The following is a 15,833-nucleotide window of genomic DNA, read 5'->3' on the forward strand; positions in this document are numbered from 1 at the left end:
CTACTTTTTTCCCCTCCCTCTGCTTTTGTAATATTTTTTCTTCAATGAATTACTCTTCATTCACATAATAATAACTTACCCTACCAAATCTACTAATTCCCATTCTTATTTTTTGGCCCTCCCAAATATTTCTGAGAGTTGTAAAGGGCTCTGTAAAACTTAAAACACTATATAAATGCAAGCTATAATTATCATTCTCCCCACCCCAAGTTGTACCATTATAATTTCTTTATAGACTAGAACAGAATTTTCATGCCTCTCCAGCCCACAGATGTGAGTTTGAGATCCTTCCCCATTTCCACCTTCCACCCCCAGACTATTACTGATCTTTAAAGCTAGGACAAATTCACCAAAAAAACCCATACATAGGTTTTGAGAAATGATTCTTTATTTGAAAACACTGAAGGCAGTAAGATGGAATGAGAGGATAACATTTTAGTAGATTACTCAAAACAGCTTGATAGGGAAAACAACACAAGAACTTCAAGTTCTAAGTCACAGATTAAAGTCTAGACTAAAAGCAAAAGCAATCTAATAATGAAAACAACAGCCTAAAACAATCCAGAGTCACTCGCTGTAGGAAATCTTAAGATATGAAGAGCAGTTTTAGGACAGTAAAACAAAGATCATAAGTCTAAAGGGACAATAGTCTCTAGGACATTTTTAAAACTAAGACATAAGAAGGCAATATTAAAGAGTTAAGAGCAAAATGGCGAGGTTTAAAACACTAAAAAGCAGTCTTAAAATACTAAAACCAGTCTGGCATAATAAAAAGAATGCTAAAGGTAATCTAGATTTACTAAAAGCATAATAAACATGATAAAGATAAATCGGTATAGGTCTTATAATATTGTAGGTGATAAAATAATAAAACTCTAATACAATAGAAATAGTCAGAATAACAATGGTTTATGTTTCTACAGCTTCACAGTTTACAAAGCACTTTCCTCACAACAACCCTGTGAGGTAGGTAAAAGTATTTTTATTCCCATCTGACAAATGAGGAAACTGTGGCTCAGAGAGAGTAAATGACCTGCTGAGCATCATGTGGATAGTAAGGAGCAGTAGGAGAATTGTAACCAATGTCTCGAGCTCTTTCCAAGGTTTTACACTGCTTCTTTCCATTGAGAGCCAAGACAATGGTATGGGTTCTACGAATGTGAACAGCCTTCTTCATCAAGAAGTTTATGATACATTCCTAGATCTGCAGTTATTTAGTTATTTCTAGTCTACCCCTTCATTTTTACAGACAAGGGAACTGAGGTCTAGAGAAGCTAATCTTCTGGTCCAAAATTATAAAGGTTGTAAATGGCAGAGGAAGAACAGCAAAGCTGAACTCAGCACTTGAACTTCAAATTCAGAAACCCTTACAATGCTTTATGCTGCCTCTCAACACTGATAACTCACACTATAACTAAGCTCCTAAGGAGCTTTAGACATTTCCACCACTTCCTCTACAACAACCCTGTGAAGTAATGGTAGTGGAAGTGTTATTAATTCCCTTTTTTGCAGATAAGGAGATGCAGCCCAAGGAGATTGAGGGATTTGTCTAAAATCAGACTGTTAGTGACTGCTGGAACTAGGACATAACCTCAGAACTCCTGGTCCAAGTGCAGACTCCCTCATTTTATAATCCTCTATTCTTTACAGTCAGATTCTTTTCTAGAGGAAAAGCTAGAAGGGCTGTTATTCTCTAACTCCCAGTTTAGCACCCTACCCAGAGAAAGTATTCAATAAATATCGGCTGATGAAAATGATGATTACTGTCCCCAGCTTGCATGCTCTGGTCAAGTATGAGGACACTGCTTGTTACACTTAAGTAGAATGGGAAATTCAAACAGTTGCAGGCAGGCTTCCATTTGTTGTAGCACTCCTTTCTCAGCCTCCTTATTTATTTATGAATAAATTTACATTTTGTAGTGATTAAGACATCCATTTGAACAAATGATCCTTTTATTTTATTAAAGACAATTTTTCTAGAAATGTACATCAATATTTATCCCCAAATAAAGAAGTGTTGTCTAATTGTCTACAAGTTAGAATTGGAATAACGCTCCGTATTATACCAAATAAATACTGGGCTTGAGCAAGTCAATCTAAATCAGGCAAAGTTTGAACTGGGTGTCTTGGAATAGGGATTAAGTTGCTAAAAGTGCTGAGAATTGTAGTTTTTGTCAGCTCAGAATAATACAAAGCTACTATGAGATTAGAAGTGGAAGGCTAAGTTTTTCTATTGAAATATTAGCTTAAAAATCTTTGAAGAGGTCTAGAGACGATGAATAAGGAAGATAGAGAAGAGTTGTGGAGAATGCAGCAGTAACAAAAGGATAATGGTTTCTAGGAGACTGACTCTAATATTTTGGAGCCTTTTCATTTTTCTGGCTTACTTTCTAGATAAACGTCACTTAATGTTCACTTACTGTGAGGATTTAATGTTGCCTCTTTTTCCCAAAGACTCCTTGTTCAAAATGACTTTTTAGCTGAGAAATAATGAAATTAACTCATGAAGATTTTAGTCTAGGGTAAAGGTTCTTAACAGTAGGACCATAAATAGGATTTTTGTTTTTTATAATTTGACAATGGTTTCAATTTATTTTCTTTGTATTCCTAAATATTTTACTTTATACATTTTTAAACATCATTTTGAGAAAGGGTCGAAAAGGCTTTACCTTTTACCAAAAAGGGGTTTTTGACATAAAAAGGTTAGGGTTCCCTGGTTTTAGGGTATGAGTCCCAATTCCACATGGCTTCTTTTGTCTGCCATGTTAGAAGTTTTAAAATACATATTATTAGCACAAGTAATAAATCTCTGGATCAGTAGGCAATCATTTGACTGCCAAACTGGAAACGTGGTGTTTCAGTCAATTGTATTTATATAGTTATTAGTTCTACCCATCCCCCAGAAGTGAGAGTAGGGGAGAAATAGTTTTCAGTCAGATATCCTCTGAGTATCTGCTAGTGAGGGGAGGACCTTACTAGTGAGAACTACTAGTACTTACTAGAGAAGTAGGGTGTGGGAACCAATTTTAATATGGATCAATTTTGAATGTCAAAAGTCTTCTATAAAGTCATCAAACATTTATGTAACTTTCGCTTTAGAACTTGTTTCCTTCTGAATTATTGTCTAACCTAAAATTGTGTTTTCCCACAACAATAACAATTCACATTTCAGTAACATTCTGCAATTTACAAAACAATGACCTCATTACCCTGAAAAAAAGTATTAGAAATTGTAGTATATTTACCTACAATTTACTACGATGCTAAGAGTGAAGAATTAGAAGAAAATATAAAGCAGAGTAACTGATGGTTCAAGCTACTAATTTAATAGGTCATGACAACTAGGGCCATAGATTTCAAGGATTATGTTACTAATAAATGTCAAAATTCTAGGTTCTTATAATTCAGGGTTTTGTGTACAACAAGGTCCTCCGTAAAACAAGTGAGATTACATTCAAATTGTAACATTTGTAATTTAAGTCATTTGCTCAAATAAAATTCATTCTTAAGATTCTTCTCATTAAGCAAAAATCCTCATAGGATATTGAAGAGATGACCATGAGACATTTTGAGGTGGGAGAAGAGTAGAAGAAGAAAGTAGTAGAAATGAACAACTATTCTAAAATCTTCTTTTTTACAACAGAGCTTTGAAAAATTCAGTGTTCATTCTTTTCCTATTATGGTAATCATATTTTTCCCCCTGCTGCTAGACACTGTATGTAGTGGGAAGAACAGTGTGTCCTAACTCTTCCACTTACTACCAGTGTGACAACAGGCAAAAACTTAACCTTTCTGAGTTTCATTTTCTTCACTTGTTAAACAAAGATGATGAGACATCCACCAAGTACTTCATAGGGTTGTTGAGAGGGAAGTGCTTTATTAAAAATAAAGCACCACTAAATACTAATTATTGTTATGTTTCCTTTCTCTATTTCAGCTTGTGGAGGAGGAATAGAAGGATGTGGACAAAAGATCCATGGGAAGACATGGATAAATTATCTTCAGAATCAGAGGAAGTAACCCCATAAATGACCTTACAGATTCATTGAAATAATAACTAACATTTAAATAATGCTTAAGAGTTTGGAAAGCATTTTAAGAATATGCTATTTTATTAGATTCTCATAACTAGTCTACTCCTGGTTTTTGTCAGTTTCCATGCAGAGTGACATACCACTAAACTACAGGTCTTCCACCAATCTCAATGATTGGGAGCACTTCTGTGACTCCCAAAAAAAGAATTATGATTCCCTGAAGAAGCTGATACAAGGCTTTTACCATCAAAGTCACATTCTTTATTCCTTAGTCATTCAGAGATGTATGTACTATTATTAAATAAACAAAACTAACAAGTTTGTTTATCTGTGTCCAACAGAAGAAAAGCATCAAATTGTAAGGGAATGGCAAAAGTGACTGTTGATGCGTCAAAATTGAGAGAGGAGACATGAAAAATTCAAAGTAAATATAGCAGGAATGCACAGAAAGAATTTATGCTGAAGGAATCTGAGTAGCTCCAAGGTAATTCAGTCCTTTTCTCCTCCCAAGAAAACTCCCAAGAGTACAAGTTCACACGCACACATGCACACACATTCATATACACATACATACACATATGTACATATATACATATTTAGTTGTAGGATTTCTAGGGAAATAAGAACTATAATAAAGGAGTTTCCATTATGGTGGTGAGGGATGGTAAGGAAGCTTCAATGACAAAAGCAGGGGCTATACAGCAAGCATTAAGGATTCTTGAGAAATTGTGCATACCCCATTAATCTGATAGTACTTATCAGAGTTCTTGAGAGCAAATATTGAGGGAGATATGATGTAGACTAGTGATAGATGATGGAATGAGGGATTAAGCTGATTCTAGAGAGAGAAGCAGGCTGATACTACTTTCCAATAAGGTACTTAAGCTAAAGGAGGAGAACTCCTTTGCAGTTGAAGAAGAATTCAAGAAGAAAGAAGGGGACTTGAACCCACAAATTGAAGGAGGAGAATGAGGAATATGAGCGCTTGAGCAGAAAGAGAAGCAAAAATGACTTTAAAAAGGAGGAAGAGAAGGATGTGGAAGTGAAAGGAAGTTGGTCAAGCATGCTAAGTAAAAGGAGTCAGGGACGCTTGAACTGGAAGGAATATGAAACAAGTTTCCAGCTCCATCCCAGCCCCTCCAGAGTGGATAATCTGAATGAACCAGCCGATCAATGTCAGAAGTGAATGGGAGGAATTCGTTTAGGATAACCTGCCTAGTAGTGAGGGCTGAAAGCCTTTCCCTAGGCAGGGTTTGGGGGGGAAAGGGGGAAAAGTAAGAACAGGATATTGACAGCTGTCTGAGTATTAGCCAAGTGTGGTATTGCTGACTATTAAAAGTGATGAAAATGTGTTGATTAGCTCCCAGGCACGCTGGCCTAGAGCCGTTTCATAAAAAGTTGTTAACACTCTTTCCAGGGGAACAAAAAGCCACAGAGACAGATAGAAAATGTTAGCAGCGAGTCAGAGTAGCAGCTGCAGATGACAATTCTAGCTGTGGAAGAGTAATAGCAGTGAATGATAGCTTCAGCAGGTGGCAGTAGCAGCTCGGCAGAGCAATTTACAGCTCCAGTAGATGGCAACAGCCCCTTAGTAGAGGAGCAGCAGTGGATGATACTACAGCACATGGCTATAGCACTTTGGCAGAGAATGAGCAACAGATGGTAGCAGCAGCTAAGTACTAGGAGTCGATAGCTTAAGAAGATGGCAGCAGCAATTTGGCAGAGAAGTGGCATCCGCTAAGCGGAGAAGCAATAACTAAGGAGACAGCAGTAGATGAAACTACTAAGATGCATCAGCATCTTAGTGCAGATACAAGAGCAGCTGGCAGTAATAGCTTAATGAAGAAGTAATAGCAGATGATTGGGGCAGCTAAGCGGAAGAACACCAGCAGATGGTGATATTAGCTAAGCAGAAAAGCAGTAGTAGAAAGCAGTAGCAGCTAAGCAGAGAGGCAGTAGCAGATGATGGCAGAAGCTAAGCAGCGAAGCAACAGGAGGTGGCAGCGGCAGCTAAGCAGAGAAGTAATAGCAGATGACAGTAGCAGCTAAGCAGAGAAGCAGCAGCAGATGGCGGCAGAAGCTAAGCAGAGAAGCAGCAGCAGATGGCGGCAGAAGCTAAGCAGAGAAGCAAGAGTAGATGACAGCAGAAGCAGCTAAGCAGAGAAGCAGCAGCAGATGGCAAAAGCAGCTAAGCAGAGAAGCAGAAGCAGAGGATGACAGCAGCTAAGCAGAGAAGCAGAAGCAGAGGATGACAGAAGCAGCTAAGCAGAGAAGCAGCAGCAGATGGCAGCAGAAGCAGCTAAGCAGAGAAGCAGCAGAAGATGGCAGCAGAAGCAGCTAAGCAGAAAAGCAGCGGCAGATGGAGGCAGAAGCTAAGCAATACTAGATGGTGGCAGCAGCTAAGCAGAGAAGAGCTGCAGAAGATAGCGACAGCAGCTTAGAGGAGAAGCAGTAGCAGATGAAGGTGGCAGTTAAGCGCAGAAGCAGTAGCAGCTAAAGCATAAAAGCAGAAGATAGCTGCAGAAGATGGCATCAGTAGCTTAGCAGGAAAGCAATAGCAGATGGTGGCAGCAGCTTAGCAGAGAAGCAATAGGAGATGGTGGCAGTAGCTAAGCAGAGCAGTAATAGTAGAGAGCAACAGAAGCTAAGCAGAGAACCAGAAGCTGCAAAAGATATTAACAGCAGCTTAGCAGAAAAGCAATTAACAGATGGTGGTAGCAGCTTAGCAGAGAAGCAATAGCGGATAGTGGCAGTAGCTAAGCAAGGCAGTAATAGTAGAGGGCAACAGAAGCTAAGCCGAGAACCAGAAGCTGCAAGATATTAACAGCAGCTTAGCAGAAAAGCAATTAGCAGATGGTGGTAGCACCTTAGCATAGAAGCAATAGCAGATAGTGGCAGGAGCTAAGCAGAGCAGTAATAGTAGAGGGTAACAGAAGCTAAGCGAAGAACCAGAAGCTGCAAGATATTAACAGCAGCTTAGCAGAAAAGCAATGAGCAGATGGTGGTAGCAGCTTAGCAGAGAAGCAATAGCAGATAGTGGCAGTATAAGCAGAGAAGTAATAGTAGAGGGCAATAGAAGCTAAGCCGAGAACCAGAAGCTGCAAAAGATATTAACAGCAGCTTAGCAGAGAAGCAATTAGCAGTTGGTGGTAGCAGCTTAGCAGAGAAGCAATAGCAGATAGTGGCAGTAGCTAAGCAGAGCAGTAATAGTAGAGGGCAAAAGAAGCTAAGCAGAGAGCCAGGAGCTGTAAGAAATATTAACAGCAGTTTAGCAAGAAGCAATGGCAGATGGTGGCAGTAGTTTAGCAGAGAAACAATAGCAGATGGTGAGAGTAGCTCAGCACAGAAGTGGTAACAGATGAGAGCTTCAGCAGATGGCAGCAGGGCATCAGCAGCCACTAGCACATGAGCTTTAGCTCCAACATGTGGCTATGGATTGGCAAGGGAAGCAGCGAATGGCCGCTTTGTAAGTAAAACGGAAAGGCAGCTGCAGAGCTGGAGTGGAAGAATTATGTGTCAGAGTCAATTGCTGGGGCATGAAAGGTGTTTTATGCACAACACAGCTCTTATAGAATGAATTATCCAGGGAATGTTTCTTCTCCCATTGGCATCAGAGTTTGTGGAAGAATATCCCTTCATATATGGATGGCAAAGAATAATTCTGTGACTTCATTTTCACTCTTGCATTGTTCTTGATAGTTAATAAATATGAAAGTTATAACTGAGTTAAACATTTTTTTCTTTAAGTAGGAGTGCAGAGTATCACTGAAGTCACATTGGCACTCTCTCTCACTGCAATTTTGTGTTTTTCAATTTGAACAGAATTTTAGTCCAGCTAAGCAGAGAAGCAGCAGCAGATGATTGCTGCAAAAGATGGCAGCAGCAGCTTAGTGAAGAAGCAATTAGCAGATGGACTCTCGCTCTGCAAATTTTTTTTCAGTTTGAACATAATTTTAGTTTAACATAAGTTTAGTTTAGCATTTCTTGATGTATTTTTGGAAGACTTTTTTCTTTTTTCCCTTTTTTAGATACTATTTTTTCCACATATTTGAAAATTTTTGGTTTTTTAAAACATTATTATAATATTTTTGTTTTACTTTCAACAATTATAGCTGGATTGTACATCTCAGTGGCACCTACCACTTTCTAACAATTGAAGGAGAAAACAGTCACAGATATGGATTACGTGAAAGTCTTGGTGTATATAGATGAGTTTGAGAAGAACATGGAGAAAGATGGATGCAAGTACTGGAATGGCAAAAAGAAGCTGTCAATTAACTAACTAATGCTAGTTTTGCACAGCATCTGTCAAGATTATCTCCATAAGGTGTGAGTACTAATTCAGAGAAGAAAAGTGCTCTTGAATTGAACACACCACAGAAATCTTGAGTTCTGACAACATTTCTAGAACTTTGTGTATATTATTGCAAATTTGTAAAGAACTATATTGCTATTGCTAAGCTAATGAATTTTCACTCATGTATGCATGATCAAAGAAAACCAAAAGGAAAAGAGCAAGAAAGGTCAAATTGGTTTAAAACCATGAAGCCATTTGGAGATCTATAAAAGGGCATATAACTATCAAAGACTTGGGTCAACTGCCTCATGAATATGTAAGTATTGCCCATGAAGGTCCAAGCAAACCTTTTGTCCCCCACACAGATGCCAGTCTGAAGAATTTGGAAGCAGTCCTATACCAAGAAAATGATGGTCACGAGGAACAAAGTACATTTACCAGTAGAAGACTTAATGACAGTGAGACTTACCATACCTTAGATAAATTGGAATTCTTGACTTTGAGCTAGGTTGTTGTTGAAAAATTCAAAGACTGTGTGGAGCTAAATTCCAATTGTGGACTAAGAATAATACATTGACATATTTTGACAAGTAGAAAGTAAATGCTTCTTGTTATAGATAAGTAGCAGCACTAGCCAACTAAGAATTCAGCATTTATTAATAGCTAAGAAGACTAATGTAGACAAAGATGCTCTTTTCCAAGGGTCACACTACATCAAAACTACAGTGATATCTAAGGAAAGAGTGTAGGATTATATGTGATTTCCAGATATCTGAGCCATTGTCAAGTTAACGTATAACTAAGATTTTGGGACTTTTCCCACACTGTGTGCCAGTGGCTTATGCGAACTTTGTTTTATTGAACTTTTTTTGCTTGGATTGTCTTTAGAAGACAGCCAGTGAAAGCAGATGGCTGATGGATTATAAGAAGGGATACAAGTCAAGAAACATGGAAGTGAGGTTAAAGGACTTTAAGTTCTATTCACTAGACATTGTGTTATTGTTGAAACAGTAGGAGAAGTTGGACCTGTGTAATGGAATATTATATAGGACTATTACTAATACTGTACATGGTACTAAAAAGCAAATGGTGTCATCCAGTGCCTATTATTCTATGTCTATCACCATAATGGCTTTGGATGCATAGATCAAGAAAGAACTCTGGATGAAGAAAGAGATTTTACTATTTAAGATGAGAGCAGATGATACTAAGAAATGTGAGATGAATTTATTATATACAAAGAGCTACCCACTTTTGCCTCATATTTGAAGAATATAAACTATTTCAGTTGTACTCTATTGAATCTTTTAGAGCACTGAAATTAGAATACAAAATAGAATAGTCAACATATAGTATTTATAGTACATGCATACAATTCCACAGAAAGAATTAGGCTATATATATTTTTTAACCATACTTGCTTATATTTGGGCAGGAGTCACATCCATATACTGATTTATGCTTTGGAGTCTCAGAAGAAGGAGAAAATTCAAACACTTGTAATAAACACAGTTATCAGCTGAGAGGAAGAAGGAAGCCTATAAAACTAGGAATGACTTTAGTTTGGAAGAGCTGATGGAAATAAATGACAGTATGATGACCAAATTTGTTATCAAAAGTTTTGCTGAGAAACTTTGACATTCAAGGGGCACACAAGTGTTTACATACCAAATTGTTGAAACACTGGACAACTTAACTGTTTACAGAATTGTTTTAGAGAGTGGCTGGGGCCTGATAGAAACAAGTAATTACAACTACCACTCATTTGTCACAGATTTAGTTGGATTCATTGATGAAGAGAATAGATGCTTACCTCAGTGGACTCTTAGTAAGAAAAAACTGTTTATCAATTATACAAAAATGGTCTGAATTGGACCAGAATGAAATGATGCTTCCAGAGGAGATACAATATATTGTAACTCAACAACTTTGCCTTACTGAAAACGTGGGGAAAAGATTCAACCCAGAGACCAATATCTTTCCTCCCTGGAACTTTATCTATAGAAACTTCTAGAGTCGAGAGATAATCCATAGAGCCTAGAAATGCTGATAGCAGATTAGACTCTCAAAACATTCAGGAATACAGACTTACAGATCTGTGGCAATGGTGATGATTATCATTAATCAGCTTATGTATAGGACCAGAAAGAACAGGAGAATACAAGATAGCTAGATCTGTGAGCAAACTAACCTTTGATGTTATTTGTGAAACTGGAGAAATGATTATACATTTAGCCAGACAAGAATATTAATATTTGCTCATGCAATGAGTGACTTGTTTTTAACTGCTTATGTTTACTTATACATACATGTAATCACTGTATATTCTGAATAATGTTTCTGTTTTATTATATTGTTTATCTATGTGTTAATATTATACAAGTAGCATAGCAAGTCTATTAGGCATTATTTTGATGCTTATTTGCATATATACTAATACTCATGCATTTTTTATTTTTATACAGGTCTATCTACATTGTTATTTCTAGATTTTTTCTACTTATGCATATTTGTTTATATACTATGAATATGCATATTCTACAAGGATATGTCCACGTATAATGTCCTGAATACAACTTAGAGATTGAGTCATTGAAACTGCTTTGCACTGTTCTATGCCTAAAGGATATGAAGCTGTTGTAAACTTAAGGTGATAGTACCATTTGATGATTACCCAGAATCCTGGGATAATTATCCTTGTTATTTTAAATGTTGATATTTATCCTGATGCTTATGATGTCTATTTGCAGAGATCAAGTATACTTCAAGTGGTTTTCAAAGAGGCTACAAAATGTCTGGCCCTGGGGAAGAATGCAATCTAAATTTGCCATGCTCACAGATTTTTTCTTTTCCCACCAAGTCATGCAACCTACCCAGAATTCCTGAAGTTTTTGTGGTCTTTCTTTTGCTCTTTGCTGGGCTTCAGGGAAGGAAAAGACAACAGAATAGTCAGAGAGGAGAAATACCACAGAGAGCTAATGGGATTATTTCCTCTAGAACACTTTTCTAGGAATTTATTCTGGATTGTTCAATTGTAGGGCAGAGTGATGATGCTGACCGAAGGATGAAAGTATAATAGAGATAGACTCAGAAGATTATAGAGGGCTAGTGAGATGAACATACCTGGTCCCTAACACTTTTGTTTTCCTCTTCTCTGCTACTACCTGCCTTTTGTTTAGCAGTCACCCAAAGAATTCCTGTGGTTTTATATTTTCCCTCCTAAGGGGAAGGGGAAAAACATCATTGAGGGGAGAAAAATCAATTTTGTTTCTTATCCATTGAAACTCCAGGAAGCAAGATTTCAGTTGAATTGTCTTCTGATTGCTCATAACATAATGACTATAAATGTGAACTACTTGCATTGGTAATTATATGCACAGAGAAAAAATAAGAGGGAAGATTACAGCATCCAAGAAAGGATAAACTGTTTCCCTTCAGCGCAAGCTGGAAGGTAGGATGGGGAATCAAAGAGAGAAAAAGTATGAATTTTATAATCTTGCAGTGTTCGAATGGTACCTTAGACAAAGAGAGAAAGAGAGAGAGAGAGAGGGACTCATTTTTGCTGTAAGTCAGAAGGCCCACTTGTTGGAGAAAATAGTGATTTTTAGTTTGATAGAATTTTAGGGATGATTGGCCTTTTTTGGGTATAATTGCTCAAAAGGGAGAGAGGGATAACACTGCAGGTAAAATAATACACTTTTTCATAGTGGCTAGACAAATTGACTTGAAAGCATAGAATTTTACTTAAGCAAACAAATAATTGTCCTTCAAAATAAAATAGGATATTAATGAATAAATCGATAATCTTCATTCTCTATTTATAGCTATTAATTCAAGTTTTGTCTTTATCCTAGAGATGCTTTAAGTACTCTGAGATAGTCTCAAACTCAGGAATATCTTGATTTGAGTCTGGTACGTGATTAATATATACTGGCTGTATGTCCCTGGGCAAATAACTTCTCTCATTAAGAGACTCAAAGTTGTAAAGCAATTGCCCATATGGACGGTAGGGGGAATTTCCTCACTGGTAGTTCCCTCTGTCAATAAAGTCATAAGTCTGAATAAAAACAAGGAAAACCCTCTTTTAACCAGAAGGCTTTGAGAACAGAGGTTCTGATTAATTGAATTTTATAGTCACTTCATTTGTTTCAATACTTGTAGAAAATCTTTCCAAGATCCATTAATTTCCTTCCTTGCCTTATGTAAGTAGACAATACTGATTATGACTTCGTCTTTCTTTAATGATCAAAATTTTTGACCTCAAGGGAATAGTACTTAGTTTTAATAGGTTTAAGTTTTAAATGTAATAGGGAAATGGGTTGAATCAAAGTTAATCTTGGGAAACAATCTGGAAGTTGGTTTGAAGTTACTTATATAAGTTCATTTTCTTTCATTTTCAACGGTTTCTCTAAACTGAATTGCTAGATGGGAAAAAACCAAAACCAAAACCCTACTAATTGAGGATTCTAGTTAGTGGGACTTTAATTTATTAAGATTTTATTAAATATGTGTAGATTTATTATGTACATTTTTACATTTGTTAGGAGTTAGTTCTTTTAATTTAGTAAGCATTGATTATTTAATGGGGTTGAAATGTAGACAGTCTTTTCACTGAATTTCCAATTTAGGAGGTTATTCAACCATCATTACTTCACATTTTTATATTGTGAATTTATGTCGTTCAACAATTCAAATGCCAGCTAATGTCCAAAGTAGGAAAGCTCATTTAGTAAACTCATAAATGGTTTTTTTGTTGGTTTTAAGATAAAGCACTAACTATTGGCTTGTTTAAATAATGACTTTATAGGTTGATTAGGAATGTTGGAATATGAAACTTTGGCTGAGATGGGCTTACAGTTATCAAATGAAAACGTACTTGTGACATCCTAACTCTATACACAAGTGACCGTAGTAAAGCAGAAGTTGTCAATGAAACAATTAGCTTATTGCTTTGAAATGTAAGTGGGAGGAAAGTTCAGGAATTTGCTAATTGTTCTTCCCTACTGCAGAGAGGTTAGCAATAACATTTATACAATTCAATATTACAAGTATTAGTCTACCCATAAAAGAAAATAGAAAAATCTTCCTAAAACATTTTGCTTTTTTTTTTTTTGTAAAGGGTTTAGGAGGACAATATATTATAATTATAGGAGGGCAAATATAGTCTCATGCTATAAACTATAACCTAGAATTTGAACAATAATAGATGTTCTTCTTGGACTCAGTTTAAAGGAATTTAGTTATCAGAAAAATTGTAAAGACATCATCGTAGCAAGATCTCAACAATGTCACAAATTCCTAGACTGATGCTAAATTGCCTTGGTCAATACAGTAAACCGTATCTTCATGAATATGAAGTGACTACTACAATGAAAATTACCAATACCAAGATCTCTCCTTTAAATTGGTATTAGATGATGTCAGATTACAGGAAATACATAGGGATATGAATATGTCTGTCTATATTCATATTTGAAGACAATGCTGTTAAAATAAGAGGTTGGGATTCAGCAAGATCTAGTTTCAAACGTTTTTCTGATACTTGCCACCTCTATGAACTTTGTAATTTAATGTAATTTCAACTCTATGTGGCTTGGGCATCTCCAAAGGGTTTATCTCAAAGTCATAGATGCATATCAATAAAGTTAAAGCATTATTGTTATTATTATATTGGCTGTCTAGTACCCAAATATATATATTTTCAAAACAATTAGTGGAACCAATTTTTGATAGATCCCTTTCACCATCAATTTTCTACTTTCTGATTAACAGAAGACTATTCATCTAAAGTAAACATCTTTTCTCATATAACAGTGTTTTCATGACATAATTGTGAATTATTCTTGAATGGATCTTGAAACACTAGTAAGAGCGTTTGCTTCCTACAATGCATATTTAAGTTACTTAAATCTACTAGGCACCCTTAAAATGAGTTCTGATTTTGGCAATAGGGATCATTCAGACAATCAGAAAAGATTAGTACTTTTTGTCAATTTAAAGATGATTATCAGTGAACATCCTTGTTTCTTAAAGTAATTCTATCATCCTCCAAACTCCAAGCTTATAAAATTACTATTTTTAAACCATAATGTAATTTCATTTTTCTATTGTCTCATTAAGGGCTGAACACAAAACATTTTGCTTTTTGCCACTGAGAAGGGGAACTGTAAATGAAATAATATCCTATTTTGATTTTAATATTAGTCACACTTTCACCCCAAATATTGTGGTCTCTTAATAAGAAAGGGACAATTAAAATGACAAAAAACAATTGTATTTGAATATAAAGAAATGTGAAAAATTTGCAGAATAATTTTCAATATGGTATTTTTGTAAAAATTTTTTTTCAATTTGTATTTATGTACTTTTTTCCTTTTCAAAGACACATTTTAGGAGAGTGGCCTATTTTCAGAAGTAGCTTTGAACCCACAAAGCTGTAATATCCCTTTTCTTCATTATAAATATCAGAATTCAGAAAGCACTTGTTCTTTACTGACTTTTGGAAGTCTGTTTGTAAAAAAGATCAACCTTGGTCTAATAATGGTCTTGTGACTTAACAGTGACTTATGTATATTCTCTGATGATTCTTAAGCAACTTTTTGTGGAACCAATAAAATAAAGAGTAGTTCAAAGATCTTGATTCAAATATTGGGTCTTTCATGAACTAGCTCTGTGTCTGTCGGTAACTTGCTCAATTTCTCTGGGTCTCAGTTTCCTCATTTGTAAAATGGTGATAAAATCCTTGCTCTATAGATATCTCTCAGGGTTGCAATGAGGAACAAATGAGATAATGTATATGAAAGTTCTTTGATGGGAAAGAAATGCTATATAAATGTAAGGTATTATTATTACCACAAACCTCATCTACCCAGAAGATAAGCTATATAACTTTCTTCTGACAAGTTTAGTTGCTAAAAATGATTTTTTTAAAGGAAACAATTATCTACTAGAAAACACATCACAATGAAGAATTTTCAATTATTCCACAAGATGTTCTTTTGACTTTGCTGCTGCGATTATGGGGTTCCCATCAATAAGTAAAAGGTCAATGCAACAATGAGAAGCAAGCAGAATGGAGAAGAGAAGGTTTGATAGGCAGCTGATGGCATAAAAATGTCTTCATACTTGTAGATACTGACAACACGCTCTGATGTAGGTGGTGAATCTATGTCATGCCGAGTTATAGATCCTTTGAAAGAAAAGGATTGGAAAAAAACAAAGGTTTTAAAATAAAATACCTGGACAGCCAAGGAACCTTAAAATCTTCAGCGCCAAGTAAACGAGCATCAGCAGCTTGGGTGAAACTCACATCCATGACTGCTTAATAAAGAAATGGAGTCATCACAGAAATTACATGAAACATCTCCTGGATACAACTTAAAAAAATGAAAGAGTCTGGTGTCTCATTACTCTCTAACACTTTTCCTCCATCCAGATATCTTCTATGGGACAAATTCTACTGCCTCTCAGTGATTTAGTCATCAGGATAAATTACTCACTAC

General features: G+C 36.0%; 1 protein-coding gene across 1 annotated transcript in view; it reads right to left on the reverse strand.

Moving 5' to 3' along the window:
• Nucleotides 1–366: 366 nt before the first annotated feature.
• The window catches only part of FRRS1L (ferric chelate reductase 1 like), a 34,358-nt gene continuing 18,891 nt past the window's right edge, over nucleotides 367–15,833 (reverse strand). The window contains exon 5 of the mRNA XM_051966996.1: nucleotides 367–15,520. Within this exon, the coding sequence (XP_051822956.1) occupies nucleotides 15,348–15,520 (173 nt within the window). The 3' untranslated portion in view covers nucleotides 367–15,347. The remainder of the gene's footprint in view (nucleotides 15,521–15,833) is intronic.

The sequence above is a fragment of the Antechinus flavipes genome, chromosome 1 (assembly GCF_016432865.1).
Source record: "Antechinus flavipes isolate AdamAnt ecotype Samford, QLD, Australia chromosome 1, AdamAnt_v2, whole genome shotgun sequence".
In the NCBI taxonomy this organism is placed as follows: domain Eukaryota; kingdom Metazoa; phylum Chordata; class Mammalia; order Dasyuromorphia; family Dasyuridae; genus Antechinus; species Antechinus flavipes.